Source organism: Chionomys nivalis, chromosome 8, assembly GCF_950005125.1.
Source record: "Chionomys nivalis chromosome 8, mChiNiv1.1, whole genome shotgun sequence".
Lineage (NCBI taxonomy): Eukaryota > Metazoa > Chordata > Mammalia > Rodentia > Cricetidae > Chionomys > Chionomys nivalis.
The window spans coordinates 90,191,742-90,218,473 of NC_080093.1; the positions used below are offsets into that span (position 1 = coordinate 90,191,742).

Below are 26,732 nucleotides of genomic sequence, written 5' to 3' on the forward strand. Positions count from 1 at the left end.
TCGTGACTAACAGGTCTATTTAGATCGTTCACCTGGTCTTGGTTTAACTTTGGTACATGGTACTTATCTAAAAAATTGTCCATTTCTTTCACATTTTCCAGTTTTGTGGCATATAGGCTTTTGTAGTAAGATCTAATGATTCTCTGAATTTCCTCTGTGTCTGTGGTTCTGTCCCCCTTTTCATTTCCGATCTTATTTATTTGCGTGTTCTCTCTCTGTTGTTTAATTAGTTTGAGTAGGGGTTTGTCGATCTTGTTGATTTTCTCCAAGAACCAACTTTTTGTTTTATTGATTCTTTGGACTGTTTTCTGTGTTTCTGTTTTGTTGATTTCCACCCTCAGTTTGATTATTTCCAGTCTTCTACTCCTCCTTGGCACATCTGCTTCTTTTTTTACTAGAGCTTTCAGGTGTGCTGTTAAGTCTCCAATGTGTGCTTTCTCCATTTTCTTTAAGTGGGCACTTAGTGCTATGACCCTTCCTCTTAACATTGCTTTCATCGTGTCCCATAGGTTTGAGTATGTTGTCTCTTTATTTTCATTAAATTCAAGGAAGACTTTAATTTCTTTCTTAATTTCTTCCTTGACCAAGGTGGGGTTCAGTAGTTGATTGTTCAGTTTCCATGAGTTTGTTGGCTTTCTGGGGGTAGCATTGTTGTTGCATTCTAACTTTTATCCATGGTGATCTGATAAGACACGGTGGACACTGATTTTTTTTGTCTCTGTAGGTTTCCTTTGTTTCCGAGTATGTGGTCAATTTTTGAGAAGGTTCCATGAGCTGCAGAGAAGATGCTATATTCTTTCCTATTTGGGTGGAGTGTTCTATAGATGTCTGTTAAGTCCATTTGCTTCATTACCTCCAATAATTCTCTTAATTCTCTATTAGGTTTCTGTCTGATTGACCTGTCCATTGGTGAGAGAGGAGTGTTCAAGTCTCCTTACTACTAGTTTGTGAGGTTTGATGTCTGCCTTGAGTTCTAGTAATATTTCTTTTACATAAGTGGGTGCTTTTATATTAGGGGCATAGATATTCAGGATTGAGACTTATCCTGATGAATTGTTCTTGTTATGAGTATAAAATGTCCATCTTGATCTCTTCTGATTGATTTTAGTTTGAAGTCAGTTTTGTTAGAAATTAGTATGGCCCCACCTGCTTGTTTCTTAGGACCATTTGCTTGAAAAACCTTTTCCCAACCCTTTACTCTGAGTAGATGCCTGTCTTTGTGGTTGAGATATGTTTCTTGTAAACAGCAGAATGTTGGATCCTGTTTTCATATCCAATCTCTTAGCCTGTGCCTTTTTATAGGTGAATTGAGTCCATTAATATTAAGTGGTATTAATGACCAGTAGTTGTTTGCTCCGTTTATTCTTATTGTTTTTTGGTTTCCCAGGGTATCATTTATGTATTTACTCATTTCTTCAAACTTTTTGTTTGTTTCCTGGCTCCCACCATGGGCCAAGCTCTGTTTCCTGGCTCCCGCCATGGGCCAAGCTCCCTCTCACCACTCAGAAGGGTCTTCAGGAAGAGGACCAGGCTCCCTGTTTGCCAGGGACCTCGCCAACAAAAGGCCTACCACTCTGCAGGCCAGCCACCAAAACAAAGAAACTCCCGCTGCCCTCTGCCCCAGGCACCTGACCCAGCGCCCAATCAGGCTGAACTGGGTGATCCTTCGGCGGAGCGAGCGGAAGGGAGGGAGAAGGAAGGAAGCCCCTAGGTGCAAGCTGGGATGGGCCAGGGAGAGAGAGGTCGCAGCAGAGGAGGAGCCGCCCCAGCAGAGGGGAGTAGCCCCTGCAGAATGACCAGGGAGACAAGGGGGTTGGGGAATGCCTCCGCTTCGTTTCCTGGGTCCCGCCGCAGGCCAAGAACACTCTCACCACTCAGGAGGGTCTTCAGGGACAGGACCAGGGTCCTTGTTTGCCAGTGACCTTGCCAACAAAAGACCTACCACTCTGCAGGCCATCCACCAAAAAACATACTTGATTTAATTGTAGTGGGATGATCTACTCTCAGTGTGGGCTTCATTCATGCTTGGACCTTTGCGTCTGTGCACCGTGTCTCCGCCAAGTCTGTGCGCCGCTTCTCCATCGCGTCTCCACTGCCTGTAACTGTAATTCTTGCTTGATACCTGTTTTGTTATATGTAATTTTACTATGTTAAAGTTAAAGCCTTCCTTTTTGTTTAAACAGAGAAGGGGAAATGGTATGGGAGGTCCTTCTATCTATGTGTTGGTTTTATTGGTTAATGGATAAAGAAAACTGGCTTGGCCTATAGCATGGGAGAATATGGGCAGAGTCAGGAAGAAGCCATGGAGCCACTGGAGACAGAGAATGGTAATTTTACCTGTAAAGCCACAATAGCTTTGTGGTGATACACAGATTAATAGAAATGGGTTAAATTACTATGTAAGAGTTAGCCAATAAGAAGCTAGAGCTATTGGGCTAAGCAGTGATTTAATGAATACAGTTTCTATGTGATTATTTTGGGTCTGACCTAGCAGGGCAGCTGGGAACCAACAAGCTGGCCTTTTCCAACAAATCCTCTACTCCTACAAATGGTTTTATTTCTCTTTCTACTGTAATTGATAATTTTCTGAATATATTAATTACACTATTCTATGTGACCTTTCAGAACTTTCAGTACACTAATACTAGGCAATTTTGATTTTCAGAGTCTCAATTGAAAAGTCAGTTCTTATTTTAATGGTCCTGCCTTAATGTGTAACATGTTCTTTTTCCTTTCAGCCTTATGATCATTTTGTTGTTGTTGTTATGTGTATTTAGCATCATGACTATGTGTTATGAAGAATTTCTTTTACCTACTGAAATACAATTACAACTGTAACAGATAACTTCAATGTGGCCATATTCTTAGTTCTGGCATTTCTATCCTCTTTATTCTTTATGAAGTTATTAATCTTATTTTCCAGATCATAAAAACCCAATGTAAATATGATCGTGCATATACTCAAATCACAAATTAATTTGTAATTTGGGCATTTTTATCATGCTCAGTCTATAGTCAAAGTATATTGCCATGTTCACTCTTGTTTCCTTCTTATGGATGCTTGACACTCATACTTCATTTAAAACAGAGCACTCAGCCAGTTTCTCTTCTCTTTTCCTCTTCAAATATCCCACTCAGCCGCATTTGCACTTAAACAGTTTTTACTGGTTTTGCTCAAAATAATTCCCTATGAACTGTTAATCTTGTCTAAATTCCATCCTGAAAATTTTGTTGCTTAACAGTATCTTTTTAAACTTTTGTCCTCCACAGTACTGATAAGCAACCAAAAACTAAAAATGATTTCTGATTTTCCCATCTTATACACTGTCCCATAGAACTACATCTCTTTCAATTACTGTCCAATTTTTCAACATCACTACATAAAGAAAAAAAAAACAGAAAAGAACTTTTCATATCCATTTTCTCTTCTGATGGTCATCTATTTGTAACAATTCAGTCCAAGTCAAGTTATTTTCTCATTTCATAAGTCTGTTATTGCCTTATTGCCAAATCATTACTATGTGCTCCATAGAAGAACCCCTTCCCTGTCTTCCTCTTCCAAATTTTCAGACACAGTTGACCTTTCCCATGAAAGCTTTTCTTCTTTCACCTCTCAGACACACAGGGACACCTGATTATTTCTCCCTTTTCTCCATTCTCTTACCATTTCATTATCAACCTCTTTCTAGTTATACAAGTTTCTCAAGCCTTTTTTTCCAGTAGGGGGAAATTAATGCATTGATTCATAAGTGGCAAGAATATGGAGTATAAGTCACTGTTGGTGTTTAGCCTTATATGGAACATGTTTACCAAGTCCATTCCTAATACCACCAAGATTTAGAGAATATGGGAGAAGGGAAAGCATAAACAATGTAAGAGCCAGAGAACAGGAAGCAAGGCAATCAAATGGCACTGGATGTGCAAGCATTGTGGGAGGGAGTAGTAGAATATAGGTAAAATGAAAGTAGAGAGCTGGAATATGGGGGACAGAAGATTCAAGCATGTAATAGAATGAGGAGGAAAGGGCAATCACATAAAGAATAACTGAAGTAAGTATGTAGGAAGAAGGTATAGTGGGACCTATAATATAACTCAAATAAGAAAATAAGAGTGGATATTATAACACATTGATGAGAAACAACACTCTGTGGAGGGTAGTCACTGGGAGACAAAGTTTTAAGAAGTTATGTGAGCAGGAATGGGCATGAAAGATAGGAGATATTTATTTAAAAACTAGGATTATGTTTCATTTACCCACATCAGAAAATGTGAAACATTTACACAATGTAGTACTACTCAGTGGTAAAATAAATGACATATTGAAATTTTCAGGCAAATGGATTGATCTAGAATAAAACATACTGAGTGAGGTAACCCAGACCTGGAAAGAAAAATATAATATGTACTCACTTATAAGTGACTTTTAGACATAAAACAAAGAAAAACTTGCCTACCATCCACAACCCCAGAGAACCTAGACAACAAAGAGGACCCTAAGAGAGATATACATGGATCTAAATAGGAGGGAGAAAAAAAGACAAGATCTTCTGAGTAAATTGGGAGTCTGGGGGTCATGGGAGAGGGTAGAAGGGCAGAGGGAGAGAGGAAGGGAGGGCAGCAGAGAAAAATTTACAGTGCAATAAAAACAATTTAAAAACCAAGAAGCAGCCATATAAACAGGCAGTTATGGTCTCACATTGTCAATCATGAATAAAGTAAGGTTCTAGTTTTTTAATTGAAAGAACTAGGATTGTGAAAGAAGTTTTTATAAACTTCTACCAACTAGTTTCTGAGCTAATTAAAACATATCTTTAAAAAGGAGTTTGAATAGAGGTACTCCACATGGATGAACACTGTTGATGACAGAGGACATAAGTTATTAAATGCAAACCTATGTTTTATCACTTAAAGCCACAGAGACCTCCAGATACAGACTGTTGCCCAGGGCCCTGTCTGTGTCCATGGCCCTGCAGAAGCTGGGATCTGGAGTGGAGTCCATGGCTCCAGCGGCTCCCAGGAGCTCTCTCGATTCCTAGGGTCTAGATAGTCACATGGGCCCATGTTGGTGTCCAGGTGACATGCTGCCATCAGGGCTCTGATGATCTGAGTGGCCTGTGTTACCATCAGGCTATGGTGATATCCAGGCTGAGCTGTTGCTGACCCTGCTATTTACTGGCCCCGGATGGCTGAGGCTGTCCATCACTTCATACTGCAGCAGGCAATCTGATTCTACATGTCAGGGAAGAGCTCACCCTTACATGCCTGAAAGATGGTCCCACCCATCACCATAGATGTGCTCCTCACCTGGGAAACATGCTAGTGCAGACCACGTGGTCAGGGACAAAGCTGAGATGACCCTGAGGGCATGAGATCAGGAGAGCTATGCTGCCACCCATTCATTTGCCATGTGTTGAGATGGTTGAGTGAAAGATGCCCCCTCCCCTCACCTATTACCACCTGTGGCAGATGAGAGAGCTGGCCCCAGAGTCACAAGACTGAGAAAACTAGTCCTGCCCTATACCAGTTGCAGCACACAGGAGAGTAGGCCCTGCACCCCAGAGCTCTAGTGGAGAGCACACTACAGCTGACCCTATTGGTGAGGTGCATATGAGCTAGTCCAGAGGGCATGAGAGTAGGAGAGCTGATCATGCCCCTACCCCTTGTATTCTCCCTACAGCAATCAGGAGAGAGGGCCTTGTACCTTCCATGGGCAAAATAATAGAGCTTGCCCTGGTGGTATGACTGAGAGGGACCCTGATCTAAGGATCCAAGAGCAGAAGAACTGGCCCCACTCCCTGCTGCAGGCTACACTGGGTGTGTTAGCCAATGCAATGCTGAAGTGCTCACCTTAGTGATAATGAGTGTCAGCTAGTAAAATGATTATCCCAGCTAACACTCAGGCCCAGAACAAAGGCTATCAGCTGGCCCACCCTAGCATCCAATCAATCTACGAACTGCTGAAGCATGTGAAGGGGATGAACCTAAAGGTTCAAAACAGCAGGAACTAGAGGCCACAGGACAACAACAGAATATCCAAGAGGAACCCCAGTTAGAGTCCATTATTGATGGAGTAGCAGAAACCAGAGGCCTCAAGCCAGACCAAATGACTCAATGACTCGAGGCAATGAACACTTGCAAGTAAAGATGGATAGACTAAAGGGTAAACTGTGTGTCTCAGTGGACCACACTACAACTTTCATGGCAACATGATTTTTTTTCCAGTTTTTGTTTTTCTTTGTTTATTTTGTTTGGTTTTGGGTTTTTCTTTTAAATTGGGTTTTAATTTTGTTGCAATGGGCACAGGGCAGATGTGATGAGATGGGGAGATAATTGGGATCAGAGTGCAAGATCTGAAATCCACAAAGAGTGAATAAAAGAGAGAGGGGAGAGAGAGAGAGAGAGAGAGAGAGAGAGAGAGAGAGAGAGAGAGAGAGAGGTACAAAGAAGGAAAAAAATCAAGTTTGAAATATGAGTTACATCCTGGTGTGTTAATGATCAGGAAGGCCACCAGACATATAATACAACATAAACTATTGTTGCAACCCATGGCTGTGAATTGTAACTAGGTGATGAGTTCCCACTGCTGCAGACACAGTACTCTTTGGTTGTACAGTTCTACTTTCAACTATGGCATCAGTGTGAAGAATGAAAAGAAGACACATCATTTTCTTTTATAAATGCAGCAGTTCTAAAACTATTTCCTCTAGACTGAAAACAAATGAACAAACAAAAACTAAGCATTAAAAAATTTCCCAAACCAAGTAGAAAACAACAAGATCTCCTGATTAAATTGGAAGCATAGGGACCATGAAAGAGGGTAGAATGGGAGGGGTAAAAGGGAGGGGAGTGGAGATAAATACATAGCTCAATAAAAAAAAATCCCAAACCAGTAATATCCCATTATAGTGCAATACATATGAAACAGTCAGAAAACAGTCATGTTGTTCCTTTCTCATCCTTTTAAAATTTTCAATTTATTTCTTGTCAAATAAATTTTAAATTTATTTTTAATTGAGCTACAAAATAGTAGGTTTCCTAATTGGCTTTTTCATACAGCCTTTCTTTTTAATCAGTCTTCCCACATCCCTGTCTTCTGATTTTCTATCCCTCAGTTTTTAAACCATCCAAGCACCAACTGTAGCATCTCTACTTTATATGCCCTATGTTCTGCTACCATCTCTCTTTCAAGCTCCCCCACTATAATCTCCTCTGCAAACTTCCATTGCTTCTACAGATACACCAGTTTAAACATATGGAAAATAAATATCAAAGTTAAGATCTACATGTGAAAGAGGACTTGGGGCACTTGTCTTTCCATGTATGAGTTACCTCAGTCAATATTATTTTACCAGTTGCATCAATTTACCTGCCAATTTTATAAGTTCACTTTTTTTTAGGTTGAATAAAGTTTTACTATGATTCTGTTCCGAGCTGTTCTAAACAGAACAGAAATAAACATGAACAAGCAAGTTTCTTTATAGCATGATACAGGTTCTTTTTACTTTCTTTCTCTTTTCTCTCTTTCATTTAAATGTGTAGCCCAGGCTGGTCTCAAACTTGTGATCCTCAGTGCCTCTGCCTCCTTTAGAAAATCCTTCTTGTGTGTACCTCCACAACCAGTGATTCTTTTTAGTTTATTCCCAGGAGAGGTATAGCTGGATCATATGGTAGTTCTAGTTTAGCTCTTTGAGAAATCTCTAGATAGATTTCCAAAGATAAGTCACTAGTTCACACTCCTGCTCACAGTGTGCATGTAAACTTACCCACATCCATACCAGAATCTGCTGCCATTTACCACTTTTTAATAATAATTCTGACTACGGTTTTAACTGATTGTTTTTAAAAAAAACTATTAAAATCTAATCATATACTTTGGGTGCTATTGTCTATTTTGACAATTATTCAGTTTTTGTGTTATTTAATGTAAACATACCAACCATATGGATCTTTTTAAATTGCTAAGATATTTAAAATCATGATTAGTGAAAAATATAAACCACTATTTTTTTCTACTTGTTTTAATATATTATTCACAAGTAAGAAGTAAAGTTGATGATTTCAGTTCCAACCACTTCAAGAAGAAGAAAAAGAAAAGAGCAAGATGGGAAGGAGGGATAAAATGGAGATGGAAGATGAGAGAAAAGAGAAGAGGAAGGAAGAGGAAGAAAAGGAGAAAAAGAGGAGTAGGATGAGAAATGGCAGGGTATATTATGCTACAGATAGACAGAGACAGACAGAGGGAGAGAATCTAAACAAAACCATCTTTCAAGTCATCTACAAAAGCTGCTGCTTCATGGGAAATGAAAAGTGAACATGATGCAGACCTCTGTCAAGTGGACATTAGAAAGAACTATTGGTGTTGATTGAGACCTTACCAAGACTAGTAGATTCAAAATTTGTGCAAACCTCAAAATATTCTCCCACTGAGCTCTGAGAACCCCATTTCAGATTACCTTCTGTGTTTTGTAGGTTTGGTATGGATATAGGACCTCAGTGGCCTTGTCTGAGTAATGTCCTTTACACACTCAAAAGTAGCTGCACTGGTAAACAGAGACTAACCTTTAAAGACAAAGCATGGTTTTAAACAGTGTGAAATGCTTCTTGCAGAAGGTCACATGAAGACCCAAAGAACATTCACCAGGGACATTTATAGTCCCTCGTTCTCTAGTAAAAGAAACATTTGATTGCGTTGGTTTCACTGGGAAAATTTCATGTATAGCAGAAATCAGCTGATGTTGAGGAAGAATTAAGTCTAGAAGACATCTATAAAAAGCCCCTAAAATGTAAACTCTGTGGGTAGCAACCACTTTCCCAGGACTCTCCTCAAGGCCCCAGTGACCTCCTTATTCCTCAAACTGTAGATTAGGGGGTTCAAAGCTGGGGTGACAACAGTGTAGAAAACAGAGAGGATGTTTTCTTGTTTGGGAGTGAGATAGGAACTGGGCAGGACAAACATGACTGTGAGAGCCCCATAGTACAGTCCAACTACAGTCAAGTGGGAAGAGCAGGTGACAAAGGCTTTCTTTCTTCCTTCATTTGAGGGCTTGTTGAGCACTGTGAAAAGAATTAATGTGTATGATGCCAGGATGGTAGCAAGAGGAGGAATTAGGAAGGCCACACCCATCGCATAAACCATAAGCTCATATGTAGAGGTGTCTGCACAGGCCAGCTTCAGCAATGGAGGGATCTCACAAAATAGGTCTCTGATCTTCCGGGATTTGCAGAAGGGATACTGCATGGTGTGGATGGTATACCCTAGAGCACTCAGGAATCCCAGGATCCATGACGTAGCTACTCCAAGCCAGCAGATGCTTGGTCTCATGTAGATCATGTAATTCAGAGGATGACAAATAGCAACATACCTGTCATAGGCCATGAAGGCCAGAAGGAGGTCCTCTGCACCACCCATGGTTAGTGCCAGGAACATCTGAAGGGCACATCCTCCAAAGGAGATAGTGTTGTCTTTGAGCAGAAAATCCATGACAGCCTTGGGAATGACAATTGATGTGAGAAAAAAGTCTATGAGAGAGAGCTGCCCAAGCAAAAGGTACATGGGCACATGGAGTTGTTCATCCACAGTGATAACCAGGATCAACAGTCCATTGCTGGTCAGAGCCAATGTGTACATGACTGTGATCACGGCACAGAGCAGTTCAGGGGATCCACTGTCATCTAGAATCCCTAGCAAGATGAAGGCACCTCCCAAGGTGGAGTTCCAAGGCTCCATTTTGTGTCATTTCTTTAGCTGACAAAGTAAGATGGTTCAATTCAGTTTTGCTAATTTGGACCTTGGTTTTTTAACATCAAAGTTCATGAGAATGCCCAACATGACTCCAGTAAGATGATATTTTCCTACTAGTAAATGGCTTTGCTCCTTGGTTTTCAAATTTCTAATTGGTAATTGTATCTTTAAGAAAGATTTACCTAAGTGGATTTCACATACAACACTAATAATTTAAAAATAGTTTGTAACCTGATGAAAATATTGTACAAGATATTAAACCTGAAGAAATGTCTTTCTAGGAGGACTAAACTAGCTCTTTGTTAAGATTAATAAAATACCCAACATTCTTTTAGTTTGGTTAATAAGTAACATTTGATTAGTACTTTTGATACTTCAGTTTGCTTTCCCCATAGACATATAAATTTAAATTAACTTAAATATTAACTTACCAGTTGATGAAGAGATGTGAGTTTAATAAATTATTTCCATTTTTTGTTCACGTTTCTGGCTTTATTTATTTTTCCAAGATAAGTTTTCTCTGAGTAGCCCTGACTATCTTGGAACTGACTCTGTAGACCAACTTAGCCTCAAACTCACAAAGATATGCCTACCTCTGCCTTCTGAGTGCTGTCATTAAAAGAATGTTCCACCTCCTCCCAGCTTGTATGTTCTTAAACAAGGTCTTTTATGTCATCCAACAAGAACCTTTTGCTTCAACTATTGCAGTGCTGATATTTTAAGTATGTATCAAACTCTCCAGATCATTTTCTAAATTTTGTAAGTCCACGTTTGTTTGTAAGAAATCTCACTGCAAAAACATGAGGTTTCCACATTAATTACCTGTTAGAAAGTTCCACATTCTCAATGAGCCTGAACTAGGATTACTGTCTAAAGCCAGGGAAAATTAAGTTTGAGGAAGTATTGGGGTTATGATTGATGGAATATTTTTATTTTAACAGATAACTATACAATATGTGACTGCAAAGACACAGAAATAAAAGATTTCTGCCCTTCATATAAAAATGGTTCTGTTTATGCTTAGGAGTTATGACAAAATTCCACAAAAAAACAAGTAATCTGTGATATAATCTGCCTAAATAATCTTATCCTAATACAGCCATTGATCCCAATATCCATGCTCACTCCTGTAAATACAGAGAATTTGCACCAGACAGGAGGGGATCAGGGATGGGGGAGCTTTCTTTCTGGGAAGCTGCTATTGAAGTATGGTACCAACAGCCATGAAGAAGCGGACAGTAGTGGAAGAACTCTAGATTGACAGGAACTTTGCTGTGCATCATGGAACTGCACAGATGAAGGCAACCCAGAATGAAATAAAAATGAATGTGAAAGTGAAACATTTTGCATAAGTTATGTAACCATGTCTTGGCATATTTCCATTAACATTTCATTAGTCTGTATTGGCTTCTCTGGGGTCCAATGCTACTTTGAGAATCTGGGACAAGTATTTTGTTAGTTCAGATGATCTTTCGAAGGAATTCATCTATCTGATAAATATTATCAGGGACAGCAGTAGGGTCTGAAGGCATGTACTGAGAGTTTTACAAGGAAGGAGTTCTGCAGGTCTTAACTGTTACATAGACTCTATCAGTCTTAATGATACTCTTTTCATATTCAAAAAAATTAAAGGCCATTAATTCAATGCACTAAAAAGCTTGACAGATGTCAGTTTAAGTACTTAGGTATTGCTCTGGACTCTAAATCTTGACTTAAAATGCCTAAAACCTATATGTTATTGAAAGAGATAAAAATTCCTTACCTTAGGTGGTCAGAATCCTAGATGCCTGCACCTGGCTTCACATTGGATTGCTTGGCAATTAAGGGTGTTTTGTTACAAACATGGAGGTCAGGTATGCTTTCCTTCAGCAGTTTTTGATTTATCTAAAGTCTGATAAGTTGATGCAGTGTATTAGGAATCCATCTAATGTCAGATGTCAGGGATTAGTTCCTTTTATCTGCAGACATCGCTGGAAATGGCAATGGGAACAAGCAAGTAATTAACAGTTTTTGATGAAGTAAAACAAAAAAATGTCATTCCTTTTCTCTAACCTGAGCAGAATTACTAGAAACTGTAGGTTCATCACCTTGCATGATGTGAACCAGCTGCTCTAGCTTCCTGTCAGTCTTCAGACTGTTCTTGGGTGTTACACTGAGGTTACCATGTTTCTGCTGCTGCCTGGGAGCCAATATAAAAGTTTCAGGAAGGAAGTAGAAATCTTAACTTGAAAATCAAAGGGCCCTGTCTTGCACCATTAAACGTCCCTGAGGCAAGTAATACATTAGGTCCTTGTCTCATAGTCCCAAGACCTCCTGTCTTCATTTTCCTATGCATATCTCTAGATGGACTTATATATTATCACAAATGACCTCCTTGAAAATGTTTACCTAGGAGACAAAAAAGTTAATGAGTCCTCTTGGGAGTGTTTTCTGGCTTGGCTTTCCTAAGTCCCTTTTTCACAAAATGAGCTCTGAAACTCTAGGTTTCTCTTCCCACTGAATGTAGACCCAATTGCCTTAGACTCCCACATGCTGATGGGAGCTTAAAACACACACACACACACACACACACACACACACACACACACACACACACACACCAAGATCTCATCAGACTTTTCTAAGTTTCTATGCAATTCTAAATGAAAAATGGATTGTAATTAAAGAGAACTGCAAAAGTCCCTTAGGTCTAGAACATAATGTCCTCTTAGAATTTGTGGGATGCAGATTTCCTTACATTTTTTTTCCTCTTCGACTATTGTGATTCAATATGGCTACTCTGGGTAGTTGTGGAAGTGAGTTCATTTTTCGTTTTTCTCTAATAATCCAGCACAGCCTCTGTGTGCTCATGTCTTGGTACCATGAGTGATGGTTAAAGAAAGAGAATTCAATTTTCCTTTCATTAAGCAAGAAAGTAGAAAGAAATCCACCCAGTGTTAGAACTGTAGAGTCAATATTAAGTTAAATCATTTAAAATACCCACTATATAGAAACACTTGGATAACAATGGCCTATCAGTGGCAGCCATAGTACAGTGGAGATAAGCCTTTAAAAAACACTGTGAGATAATTTGGGACAGCTGAAGGCATCCACATGCCCTGCAGGTGCCATTCAGCTCAGGTGGGTGAAAGACACCCACTGGCAAGCCTGGGGTCACCACATTCCTGGTAGATTGAAGGCATTCATAGACCCAATCAGTGCTCGTAGGTTCCATTAGGATGAGAAGATATATGGTGGAGAAATAGGAGAGAAAGTGGCAGAACAGTTCCTGTGCTGTGGATAGAGGCAGAACTGAAGAGATGAAGATGGTGAGGGATTGGCTGATGTGGGTGGCCTGTTTGCCACCCATAGCCAGAGTGATATCTGGGCCCAGGATGCTGCCAAGGTCCATATCTGAGTCTGTGGTCTTACTGTAGCCAGGGTCTGTGTTGATACCTATGACCCATGTTCCCAGCAAAGGCCACCAAGGTGCCTGGGTTCTGGGCCACCCCTTGTGGCTAGGTTGGAGTCTGTTGGTCATGCCACCATTAGAGCCATCCTAATTTGAGAGGCCTGTGCTGCCACCTGGGGCCATGAACTGCTATTGAGGGCTATGTCTGGGTTCATGGCAGTATAGCAGTCAAGGTCTGATTTGATGTTCAAGCCTTCTGTTACCACTGAGGGTGATTCAGGTGCCCACAGTCTGATAAGTCACCAGAGACCATGTTGGTGTCTCAGGGCCATTCTGCCATAGGGGACATACTGATCTGGGTAGCCTGTTGTTGAATGAGGCTGCTCATTCATTCCCGGCTGCTCAGACTGAAAATAATCCGACAGAAACTATATTCATTGCAATATTGTTTGGTCAATAGTTTAAGAGCATTTCTGGCTAACTCTTATATTTTAAATTAATCCATTTCTATTAATTTGTGCATCACTATGTGCTCATGGTCTACCGGCAAAGTTCTGACTCATTTGTTTCCACACGGCGTCTCACTGACTCCACCTACTTTCTTTTTTTTTTTTGAAAAAAAAATTTTCTGCCTCCTCCCCGCCTCCCATTTCCCTCCCCCTCCTCCCGCCCCTCCCCCCTCCCCCCACTCCTCTTCTCCTCCCTCTCCAGCCCTAAGAGCAGTCAGGGCTCCCTGCCCTGTGGAAAGTCCAAGGTCCTCCTCACTCCATCCAGGTCTAAGAAGGTGAACATCCAAACTGTCTAGGCTGCCACAAAGCTAGAACATGAAGTAGGATCAAAACCCCGTGCCATTGTCCTTGGCCTCTCATCAGCTCTCATTGTCCGCCATGTTCAGAGAGTCCGGTTTTATCCCATGCTTTTTTCAGTCATAGTCCAGCTGGCCTTGGTGAGCTCCCAATAGATCAGACCCACTGTCTCAGTGGCTGGGTGCACCCCTCGTGGTTTCTATCTACATCTCTGTTCAGAGTTCTTACTGGGCTTTACTCTATTAAGCCATTGGCTGAATGAAGTTTCTTTATGAACCAATGATATTCACAACATACAGAAGGGAATAGCATATCAGCCTGTGCTGCCACAATGACCATGGTGATGTCTGGGCCTGAACTGCTGTCAAGGGTCATGTCTGGGTCTGTGTTCTTGCTGTAGCTATGGTCTGTGTTGAAGTCCATGGTTAGTATTACCATAGAGAACCATGCATGTTGAAGTCCAAGGGCCTTGCCGAGCTGGGCCTGACCTTCACTGGCCCTGAGGTGACTGGCCCTGGCCCTCTCTGGACATTGCAGTGGAAAGGCTGGTCCTGCCCTTTATGGGGGTGCAGGCCCTTGTACTTAGAAGAGATGGCCTCACCCCTCATTGAGGGCATGGGAGAATTGGCCCTGATGTCATGGGCCTAGGAGAACTGGCTCTTTCCCTCAAAGTGAGGGGCACTCTCAGTGGCCCAGACTGATTAACTAAGGTGCCACCCAGACCCACATCATGGGTCTTAAGTTGGTCTACCCTAACATACCCCACCTATGACCTGCTGGAACGTGGGAAGGAACTGGCCCTATGGAAAATATAACTGCAGGATCTCCGTGACTCATGGCAACAGCAGGATATTCCAGAGTATTGGTGATGGTCTAGTAATGATGGTGCCAGAGACATTAACTCATTACAATGAACATTTGTAGGTGAGGAGCTGATTGTTCAAAAAACTATACTGTGTGTTACACTGAAGCTCTTAATGCCACAAGGACCAATGAAAAGGTGTTGGGGACACAGGAAAGACAGAGAAGTAAGGTGAATTTTTTATTTTATTTTGTTTTTAATTTTGGGGGGAGTTGGTTCTTTTTCAGGGGATATTGCAGAGATGAGGGTTAGATATGGAGGGACTGGGAGGTGAGTGGGATTTAGTTGCATGTTGTGAAATTCCCAAAGAATCAATAAAGAATTGTGTTCTTAAATGCTTAGGAAAGAAAACTGCATCACTGGTTGTAGGAGGAGAGGGCCGCTTGTTGTTTTCTGGCTGATAAGGCATGAAATAATCATAGAAAAACTGTATTAATTAAATCACTGCTTGGCCCATTAGCTCTAGCTTCTTATTGGCTAACTCTTACAAAGTAATTTAACCCATTTCCATTAATCAATGTTTGGCCACATGGCTGTGGCTTACCAGGTAATGTTCCCAGTGTCCGTCTCCAGCAGTTTCACGACTTCTCTCTGACTCCACCCTTCTTTCTCCCAGAATACAGCCTAGTTCTGTTCTTTCCTCCCATAGGCTCAAAACAGTTTTTTATTCATTAAGCAATAAAAGCAACACATAGACAGAAGGACCTCCCACACCATTTCCCCTTTTCTGTTTAAACCAAAAGGAAGGCTTTAACTTTAACATAGTAAAATTACATTTAACAGTTATGAAGCAGGAATTATAGTTACAATATTTATACCTATTTTATCTTTTATCATAACTAAGGAGAACTATAACTATAACTATAAATTCTTCAACTTCGTCAAAGACTCTAGAAGGATATGATATTGCTTAGTAAAACAGGAAGTGCATTGTAAGCAACATCCAAAACTCTGGAATTGACAAAGATATCTTGCGGCCTGGACAGTCACCCAAAGTTCTTCTGTACCATTGGAGCATTCATCTTCAGCCTACAGGCCCATAGTATCCAGCAGACTTTTCCACGAAGCAGGAAATATCAAAGACAGTTCCACCTATATTGGCAGTTTGCCAGTCACTTTCTTTTGCATCCTGCAGAATGTCTAGTAGAGTCTTTTATGAAGCAGGAACCCCAAAGGACCATCTCACCTTTAGGCAAGTTCAGCAGTTAATTCTCTGTGGGTCCTGCATGTCCAGTTATGCAGTCCAGGCAAGAGAAGTTTCTTGCTCAAATGGCTAACCAACTCCATAAAGAGCCTCTTCCATGCCCATCATCCTCTTGAAGTAGCTTGATGCTGCCAGGAGCAGATGTGTCTCATTGTCATAAAAATTCTTAAGTTCTTAAACATTTTAAATGCCATATTCTGAAGGTCTCTGAAGGATTTGAAGAATATCTACCTAACTGAAATATATCTATACATGTAGAAAATCTAACTAACATGACTACAATCTTAAGGATTATAGATGATTATCCATTAGCTTTATTTCTTAATTAAACATTACATATTTAAATGAGCTGCACAAACACAATGCCTTAATCAATATCAGAAATATACATATAACAAACTGACCTTAATTTTGCACCAATAAACCAATATCCATACCAATGCAAATCTCTATAGCATATCCATTTTTAAATATAAACAAACATTTATAGACAATATTTGGGAATATGGGCGTAATTCCATCTAAATTTCTTCCTGCTTTTTATTGGGCAAAGTAATTTTTGAGGGGTATTCTCAGCAACCTTTAGGGGATCAGGGTTTATTAAACCATATTAGCCTGGAATGAATCCACAGGTTCTCATCCTCTGTGGAGACAAAAGAAGGACCTCTTTTCCAAAGCAACATATCCTTAGACCCAAATTCTGAATTCAAGATACCTTTATAATATACATGCTAGTTTAGCTCATCAGACCATACAATAAAATGTCTCTCTGTACTTAGATCCTTTACAGTCACAAAATTAAATGAAAACATAATAATAAACATAATTCAGAGTCTCTGAGGCATTTCCATATTTACATAGTTTATTTTATTCTATTACTTTTTATTATTTATTTAATTATCTTTAGTCTTTATGATTGTACTTTGTCTCTTTAAAGACTTTACTTCATTTTTATAAACCATTTACTTCCTTTTATATTTCTCTATACTTATTTTATTTTCTCTTCCAAGCCTATATACATTTATCCAACACTGTGACTCATTTAGAGGTTTATATTTGTATTGTGTATCTGTAATTATTTACTGTCCAGGAGCACTTTTTAAAATACTAAACACTTCTTAAAAACTTAAGCTGAGCATTACTAGGGTTTATGTGGTACTGCCTGCTTGCCCTACACAGTCTAGCATGGCGCAGAGAGCCACACACACCACCCCACTTCCAGGCACACAGCTGGTCCAAGTTGCTATTAAGCAAGTCATAGCATGTTGCTCACAAACCCCATTCAAGTGCTGGGTCTCCTGAAAGAGTCAGAGTTCAAGCTGGTAGCATAGCCCAGATAGCCAGCATTTCAAAAAAGCATGGCTTTTTTCCTGCTACAGGTGAATCACGAAAACCTCTCTTAAAGGACCTATAGTGTGCAACAGTGAGCAAAGCCCACTAGGAAAAAGAGATGGAGCTAAACTTTGTGTTTTTAGTATCTAGAATTCCTTTTCAAGCCCTCCCAGGTTTTATATGGATTTAGTCCACCATGTTGGTGCCAATTTGTTGGAGAAGAGATCCACTTGTTGATTCCTGGCCACTTAGCCCCAAAATAATCACACAAAAACTATATTAATTAAATCACTGTTTGGTCCATTAGTTCTAGCTTCTTAACTGGTAATTATATAGATTCAGCTCTTGCATGTAAATCCCTCCTAAAACATATTTAAATTATCAGTCCTACACAACTGTGAACCCTACAGCTATAACAATGACTACCCTGGAATATGGATGTTGTAATGATTGAAGGAATGTCTTTGAAGTAACCAACCATTTTCTAATTGGATTTACTGCCCACTTCAAAAGTTAAAATCAGTATCTAGCACTAATATCAGGGCTAAGAATATGTGACTTAACAGGTCATAGGCCCTAGGGAAGACCTAATACTGTTACTCTACTAAATAAGCAGCATACTAAACTAACTCTAAATGACTTTTAATTATACCTTCAGATTTTCATCAGAGAAATTTCTATTTGTAGGCAATGACAGTTAATACAGAGACTACAAATGGTCAATTTGCAAAAAATAAGAGACAACAGAATGATATCCCTAAAGGGAACATCTATATCACATATCTTCTCCCAAGACTCTGGGATCATTGTAGAAGAGAGTATAGAAAGATTGAAAGAGACAGAACCAGTGGATCACTACAAGAAAATAGTGTTTTCTGGAAATAATAAGGCAGTTGTATATATGGATTTACAACAGCTGAGACAGCATGTACAAAACCTGCTCAAGCTGAAGTCAGATGAAATCCAAACATAGGAAGATGAGATAGGCATGAAGTCCTACTCTTATCTAAGAATCTGCTAGCAACTGGTGTCTGCTCAGAAAAAAAGAGTCAGTTTTCTTTAAGGGTGTGACCACTGGTAGGTTAACCATGCTCTAGTTAACACACAACCAGGAGTTTATGAGAAATACCAACTGTGTTTTACGAATTTTAAGAGGGAGGGAGAAAAGAAGAGAGATAGAGAGAGAGATAGAGATAGAGAGAGAGAGAGAGAGAGAGAGAGAGAGGAGAGAGAGAGAGAGAGAGAGAGAGAGAGAGAGAGAGAGAGAGAGAGAGAGAGAGAGAGAGAGAAAGAATGCAAAATTGCTTGGGAAAGAAAGAGTGCTAGATCTGGGAAGAATAGAGAGAGGGAGAATATTATCAAGACACATCAAAATTATTTAAAAACTACCCAAAAATGAGAAAAAATAAAAATATTTTTACTGCCAAAAATATTCTTTGAAAATTACCCAAGTGTCTACAATGAAAAACATATACATATATATGTTTTTTATTGTATATATTCGTACATGTATATGTTAGGAGGCTGCTTGTTTGTTCCAGGCTCCTCAACCCTGAAATAACCACACACAGAACCTGTATTGATAATAAATCACTACTTGGCCTATTAGCTCTAGTTTCTTATTGGCTAGATCTTCCTAAACTACCTTATTTGAGTATCGCCATGTGGCTGTAGCATATCAGGCAGCGTCTGTTTCCGACAGAGCTACATAGCATCTCTCCAACTCTTCTTCAAAGATTTCAGTTTAGTTTTCCCCACCTAGCTAAGATCCATCTTGCTAGGCCACAGTGGTTTCTTTATTATCCAGTGGTATACACAGTATACAGAGGGGAATACCACATCATACATAGCCTCAATTTTCTTACTTTATTTGTATCTTTTCTCAACCCAGAAAGCTTATTAATACCTACTACTATCAAGTCAATATTGAAGAAGTTTCCTGACCTGTTTAATATTTCTTTCTTTATATCCTTCAGTAAAATTACATGGTGTCTTCAGCAATATTATTTTATCATGTACTTGTGATAAATTAGAAAACGCATGCATTAATTTGGAGATTTCTGGGCCCTCACTGATCAGGAATTTGTGGGAAGGTATCCTATGCCTGGCACTGTGATTTTAATGACTTATGTCTTCTTGTAGAGCTACTGTTAACGCATGCAGGGAAGCTTCATTAGTATTCCTTATATAAGCACATGTTTTGAAATGAGCTTACTGAATGATGGGTTTTCATAGGACTTTTGGATACATTGTTATTTTTAGTTAACTTAAATACCCTATACCCCTTTTCTCCATACCTATCTCTGCTTAAATTCAATCCTCACAATTTTCCCTTCTTTCATATTAAATGTGTTCTACTATCTCTTTTAATTACATTTTCAAAATTGTGTTGTGACATAATAAGTTTCCACGTGTCTTTTATAAATTCTTCCTTTAGGTTGGCCTTCTAGTGACTCCCATATTTCCCCTGCTTATTTGCCCCAAACTTAAATCTTCCTATCATAAAGATTCCACTTTTCTATTTTCATGTTGTCTATAATCTATCTACAGTATCTTAATGTATTCTCACAATGGCATTTTTCAGGCACACATATTCTACATGGATTGTGCACAAAGGAAAAGCTTTATAGCTTAGAGACTCATATGAGTGAGAACACCCTGTGCTTGTTTTTTGGGCCTGGGTTACTTCAGCATAACTTTTATATACCATTTACCTAAAATTTTCATTTTTCTTTACAGCTGAGTAATATTCCATTGTGTAGATATAACACATATTTCTCATCCATTTGTATGTTGTATTGTCCACAATTGTATGTCCACAATTATCCCTGAACTCTAGGAGAGATTATGTGATGTAAATGTTCCCTTTAGGGATGATAATTCTGCAGCCTCCTATTTTCTACACCTTGGCCAGTTATAGGTTTCTCTTCCAATCATCATCCACTGCAAAAAGAAGCTTCTCAGATGAGGGCTGAGAAAAAAAATCTATTGACAGTCCTTACTTCCTAACAAACTCTGAGATCCACACTATCCAAGCTCCCTTGTGGCTTCATGAACTCATTATTTTAACCACTGAGTTTAATTAGTGCTTCTGGTATGTGTGTGGATATAGGGAAATACAATGGTACATTTTCCTTATATCCAAATGAACATGGAAGAGCAAGGACCTCTGCAGAATGAAAGAGCATCCTTTCAGGGTAAACCCTGGAGTGCTTGAGTGTGTCATATGGCAGTTCTGTTTATACCTTTGTGAGAACCTTCCAGACTACTTTTCAAGGTGGCTGCAAAAGTTAGGCTCTCATTAACAGTATGTAAGTGTTCTCCTTTCCCCTACCAATGCCAGTGTTTGTTGCCATTTGTATTCTTGATGATGGCCATTTGGATTTTTTTTCAATTGACTTTAGTCAGAATAACCTATATGCCGAAATGGTATGTCTTTTTTATTTATTTAAGAGGGTTTTTTATTTGTATACAAAGCACAGTTTCCCCTCCCTCTCCTCCTCCTGTTACCTGCTTCCCTTCCTTCCACTTAGCCCACTATCTACTCTCTGCAGAAAGGATAAGGCCTCCCATGGGGAGTCAACAAATTCTGGCATATCAAGTTGAGACAGAACCAAGCCCCTCCCTCCTGTATTTGGGCTAAGCAAAGTATCCCTCCATAAGCAATGGGTTCCAAAAAGCCATTTCATACTCTAAGGATAAAATCCTGGTCCTACTGCCAGTGGATGTACAGACTGTCCAAGCCACAGAACTGTCACCCACATTCAGGTGGCCTAGTTCAGCCCTATGCAGGTTCTTCAGATGACTGATTTAGGTTTTAAATGACACAAGTTTCATAAAATTATGTATATATAGAGAGAAATTACCATAGGACATAGTGACACATGTATACATTACATAATGTTCATATCAGATACACATAACAAGTACATAGAAATTACTAATGTATCTGAAGATGTGCTTAGGAAAAAATAGAAAAGCACAGTTTTATACACCTATTTGCTTTTATTATTCACAGTTTAGACCAAAATTCTCATCACTGCAGAGGAAGACAAAAGGAGAGAAGGAAAAGGGGGCAAAGAAGAGGAATAGAGAAGTAGAAGAGAAAGAAAAGGAAAAGGGGGCACCTACATACAGCAAAAACATCTGTCAGGATATCCACAAAAGTTGATCCAAGAAAGAGTACACTAAAACATAGGTAAATTTTACCAATTGGGAAGTAGATGAAATTGTCACTATCAACACTAATTTTCCCAGTATATTAGTTGCTTAAAATTCATGCAGAGGTGAAGAATTTTCTTGTGCAGATATCTGAAAAATTCACTTGTTAGTATTTTCTCTGGTCTTGGTCTAATAGGTACTTAAATGTTCAGGGATCATATCTAAAGGGTTGATGTATTTGGAACCTTTAACTAAGCAGATACTATAGAAAACAAAAGTTAGCTTTTTAAAAACTATAAAAATATTTTAAAACAGGTTTTAAAACAGGCAAATACATTCTATAAATATCTCATGATGAGTAGATTCAAAGCACATTTATCATATATAGTCCAAATCTCTATACAAAAGATATATTTTTTAGTGTAAGCAAAACACAGAGAAAATTTCATTTATTGCAGAAAATCTGATTTTTTTGAGGAGAAATGGATGTTAGAAGGGAGTTGTTGAAGAGACTTAGAATGTAGCATGTGCTGGCAAAAGCCATCCTCCCAGGACTCTCCTCAAAGCCCCAGTGACCTCCTTATTTCTCAGGCTGTAGATGAGTGGGTTCAGAGCTGGGGTGACAATTGTATAGAAAACAGAGAAGATATTGTCTTGTTTGGGGGTGTGGAGGGAACTGGGCAGGACATACATGAATGAAGCTCCCCCATACCACATCCCAACTACAGTAAGGTGTGAGGAGCAGGTGACAAGGGCTTTCTTCCTGCCCTCTTGTGATGGCATGTAAAGTACAGTGAAAAGAATTAGTGTATAAGAAGCAAGAATAGCAGCAAGAGGGAGAAGTAGGAAGGTTGCACCCATTACATAAACCATGAGCTCATATTTGGAGGTGTCTGCACAGGCCAGCTTCAGTAAGGGAGGGATCTCACAGAATAGGTGTCTGATCTTCCTAGATTTGCAGAAAGGATAGTGCATGGTGTAGACAGTATATCCTACTGCACTCAGAGATGCCAGGATCCATGAAATGGCTACCCCAAGCCAGCAAATTCTAGGTTTCATGAAGATCATATAGTTCAGAGGATGACAAATGGCCACATACCTGTCATAGGCCATAAAGGCCAGAAGAAGGTCCTCTGCACCACCTAGCGTCAGTTCCAAGAACATCTGAAGGGCACATCCCCCAAAAGAGATGGTGTTGTCTTTAAGCAGAAAATCTACAACAGCCTTGGGAGTGATAACTGATGTGAGGAGGAGGTCCATGAGAGAGAGCTGCCAGAGCAGAAGGTACATGGGCACGTGGAGCCGAGCATCCATGGTGATGACCAGGAGTAGGAGCCCATTGCTGGCCATAGCCAACATATACAGGCCTGTGAATGTGGCACAAAGCAGTTCAGGAGAGCCACTGTCATCCAGAATCCCCACCAAGATGAAATCACTTACCATGGTGGAGTTCCAGAGCTCCATTCAGTGAAACTTCCTTATATTCCTAGGAACAGATAGTTCATTGAAATTTTGCTAGTATAAACCATAGTTTTGTAGCATCAGATACCCATCATGACTCCAATAATATCATACTCTTTCCCACAGGTAACTATGTTTGCTTCTCAATTTCAAGACGTCTAGGTCTCAATTCTATTTTGATAGTAGAACTGTCTAGTATAAGTACATGTTAGTAATAACTAAGAACTAATTATTAGTAGGCCACCTCATGGAAATATTTCCCATGACATTCTGCCTGAAGATGAATCCTTTAAGAAAGATTAACTACTTCTCTGTGAAGAGTAAAGAATTAGTCTTTTGTGCATGCACTTTAGAGTAACTATTTGGCTAATAGCTTAGATATCCCTATACGTTTCCTGTATAGACATTATTTAGGCATCAATTTCCAATTGGTACAAAGATGTAATTTCAACAAATTACTTCTGGTGTTTTTGATTTGCTCATATTTCTTTGATGTTGTTGTTTTGCACATTTTTGAGAATGAGAATGTCTTTCTATGTAGGCTGGCTGCAATCTATAAACCTCTTGACTAAGCCTTTCAAATTATGGAATTTTAGACATGCACAAAATCATTCAACTTATTTTCTATATTTCATAAGTTCACATTCATTTTAAGCAAATCTCATTGGAAAGGCACAGATTTCTTTTCATGTTAGTGACCTCTGTTGTCTAGTCCTACATCCTCCATGACCTGAAGAAGACGATTGTCTGATACTAGACAATACTCATTTGAGAAAGTATTGGTCTTAGAGTTAAATTTTTAGAATCAACATGAACATATCTGTTTTTTAGCAGACTTATATAGTGAGTGAGCTCTTAAGGTCCAAATGAGGAGCAGAAGGAGGGAGAACATGAGCAAGGAAATCAGGACCACGAGGCGTGCACCCACCCACTGTGACAGTGGAACTGATCTATTGGGAGATCCCCAAGGCCAGCTGGACTGGGACTGAATAAGCATGGGTTGAAACTGGACTCTCTGAACAAGGCGGACAATGAAGGCTGATGAGAAGCCAAGGACAATGGCACTAGGTTTCGATCCTAATACATGAACTGGCTTTGTGGGAGCGTAGCCTGTTTGGATGCTCACCTTCCTGGACCTAGATAGAAGTGGGAGGACCTTGGTCTTCCTGTAGAGCAGGGAATTTGGACTGCTCTTCAGTATCGAGAGGGAGGGGGAGTGGACTAGGGGGAGGAGAAGTGGAGTGGGGATAGGGGGAGGGGAGCGGGGGGAGGGGGCAATATGTGGGAGGAGGGGGAGGGAAATGGGAAACGGGGAGCAGTTGGAAATTTTAAGTAAAAAAGAATAAAAAAAAAAAGAAGGAAAGCCAAACTCAAAAAAAAAATGAGTCTGTTTGTGTTTGTGAGAAATGATGGTAAAGGAAGGAAAGTGCAGATATTCTGTATTGTAATTAACCCCAGTAATCCTACCCAATACAACCACTGGGCCCTGATGCTTCCTTTCCCTGCTCTGCAAGTGTAGAGCGTTTGCACTAGAAAGAAGGAGCCACAGGAATACAAAGGAAGAGCTTCCCTTTTTTTTTGTGAGCTTCTATTGGTACACAGTGCCAATAGCCACAGAGAAGCCAGTGGAAGAAAGTGTCTAAGATTGAAAGGAGCCTCCATTGTATGTCATCTAACTGGGCAGATGAAACGAACTCAGCATGAAGCTAAAGATGTAAAAGTGACGCATCCTTTTACAAATCATTTAGGCATATCTTATACACTAATATTTCATTATTCTCACTGGCTTCTTTGGAGGTTATTAGTACCCTAACAGTTAAAAGGTAAGAGAATATAGAATGAATATCATCAGTTCACATGGTACTTTGAGGGCATCATCTATCATATATGCATTATCAGAATCCGGAGACATATACAAGGTCTAAATATAGGTATTGTGATTCCAAAAAGGAAGAAGGTTCATAGGCCCAGAAAATGCATATATCAAAAACAAAGAGACTGAAAGAGTCATGGATTCAAAGTACTATGGAACCTGATTGACACAGAAACTTAAATTTTTACTTTCCTCTACACTGTTTTTTTTTGTTTGTTTTTTTCTCAAAACACAATAAAGGGAGGTTACACATTTCATTTAAACTGATACAAATTTCTTACCTTGGGTGTTCAGAAGTCTAACTACTTAACTACTCCGGCTTCCCTTGGGGCTTCTTAATGATTAAAAATATTGCATAACAAATGAGGAAGAAAAATATTGTATTTTTTCAATAGTTTTCTATTGAATTGTGTTTTGTTAAACTGACAAATTATGTTAAGCATCCTTCCAATATTAGGTGTCAGTTCTATTTTATTCCTTCCTATCATCCATAGATGTTCTCTGAACGGAGCATTGGAACAGTCAGGCAGTTAACATTAGGTAGTGTCCAATGGAGCAAGAAAATGGCTTTCCTGTTCTGTTCTCACACTTGAGAATTAGTAGAAAAACCTTCTATTTAACAGGTTGCAAGGATGAAGCTCCTCCAACTTCATGTAAGTTTTCAAACTGTTATTGAGTTCTGGTATCTCTTGTCTGGCTGCCACCCAGAAGTAGAGATCAAATCTCCATGAAGCAAGTAGAAGTTCAAAATGATGCTCAAAAGTTTCTGATGTTCTCCATTTCATTTCTCTAAGGGCAGAAGGAAACCAGGGCTTTGTCTAGGATCAAGCTGCTTAGTCTTCTGATCCCATGATCTCCTTTCTGCTTTATTCCATCCATATATTCTGAGAGACTATACCACAACTGAAATGGAAATATCCTACAAAATAGTAAACTAATTAATTCCCTTGGGTGTGTTTCCTGGTTTGCTTCTCCTGAAGTCATTTGTCAGTAATGAGCTCTGAGGTCCTATGTTTCTCTTCCCTTTGTATACAATGACCAACCTCCTTATATTTGCAAATTCTGAGCTTATATTCACACAGCACTATCACAAAGCCAAGGAGCCTACATTTCTGTCTAACCATAAATGAAACACTAGCAACTGAGTAGCTCAGGCTCCTAGAATATCTGGCCCTATGCCCATGACCATAAGGTAGGTTTTCTAGGTTTTGTGGGATGCTGCTTCACACATTTATAGCCTCTGTAGGCCAGACTATTCCCTCTTTTTTGGGGCTGCTCAACATAGAGTTTATGCATGGGAGTGTTTCATTCTATTGACTTCTGAAAACTCTGGGCAGATTCTATGATATCATAGATGATGATTGAAGAAAGCATTCAGTTTTCCCAGGATTAGGATTCGAAATAATAGTAATTTAAAAAGTCACATAATACTAGAGTTCTAGAGGGTCTACTTTTTTAAAAGTATGATACAGTGCTTTATTGATAGCCTTCAGCAGTGCATACATTGATCACTCAATTTTCTCATGCTTTGACATTTTCTTCATCAATTCTGAGGCATTTGACATCTTTTTCTCCTTCAGTTGAATAGCTTGCCATGAGTAGACTACATGACATTTTATTTTTTAAAAGAAAACAATCATTTTTAATTTTACATACTAATCCCTGTTCCCACACCCTCCTCTCCTCCCATTCCCTCCACCGCCACCTGAACCCCACCTCCATCCAACCCTCAGGGAGGGTAAGGCACATTGCTTTGGGGAAGGTCCAAGGCCCTGCCTACTATATCTAGGATGAGCAAGTTATCCATCTAAAAAGAATTGATTCAAGAAAAGCTAGTTCAAGCCGTAGGGATAAATCCAGGTGGTCTGCTTTTATTAAATCATTTTAAATACTTTAAGAG

General features: G+C 39.5%; 2 protein-coding genes across 2 annotated transcripts; both read right to left on the reverse strand.

The window, feature by feature from the left end:
* Positions 1 to 8,776: 8,776 nt before the first annotated feature.
* On the reverse strand, positions 8,777 to 9,727 carry LOC130880171 (olfactory receptor 2AG1-like). Its single transcript, XM_057779104.1, has one exon. The coding sequence runs from the start codon at positions 9,725 to 9,727 to the stop codon at positions 8,777 to 8,779; it is 951 nt and encodes a 316-aa protein (XP_057635087.1).
* Positions 9,728 to 22,011: 12,284 nt separating this feature from the next.
* Positions 22,012 to 22,962, reverse strand: LOC130880248 (olfactory receptor 2AG1-like). Its single transcript, XM_057779197.1, has one exon. The coding sequence runs from the start codon at positions 22,960 to 22,962 to the stop codon at positions 22,012 to 22,014; it is 951 nt and encodes a 316-aa protein (XP_057635180.1).
* Positions 22,963 to 26,732: the final 3,770 nt, after the last annotated feature.

What these genes read in the sequence shown, in the direction of transcription:
- LOC130880248 (XM_057779197.1), bottom strand. Translation starts at nt 22,962, where the DNA reads ATGGAGCTCTGGAACTCCACCATGGTAAGTGATTTCATCTTGGTGGGG.
- LOC130880171 (XM_057779104.1), bottom strand. Translation starts at nt 9,727, where the DNA reads ATGGAGCCTTGGAACTCCACCTTGGGAGGTGCCTTCATCTTGCTAGGG.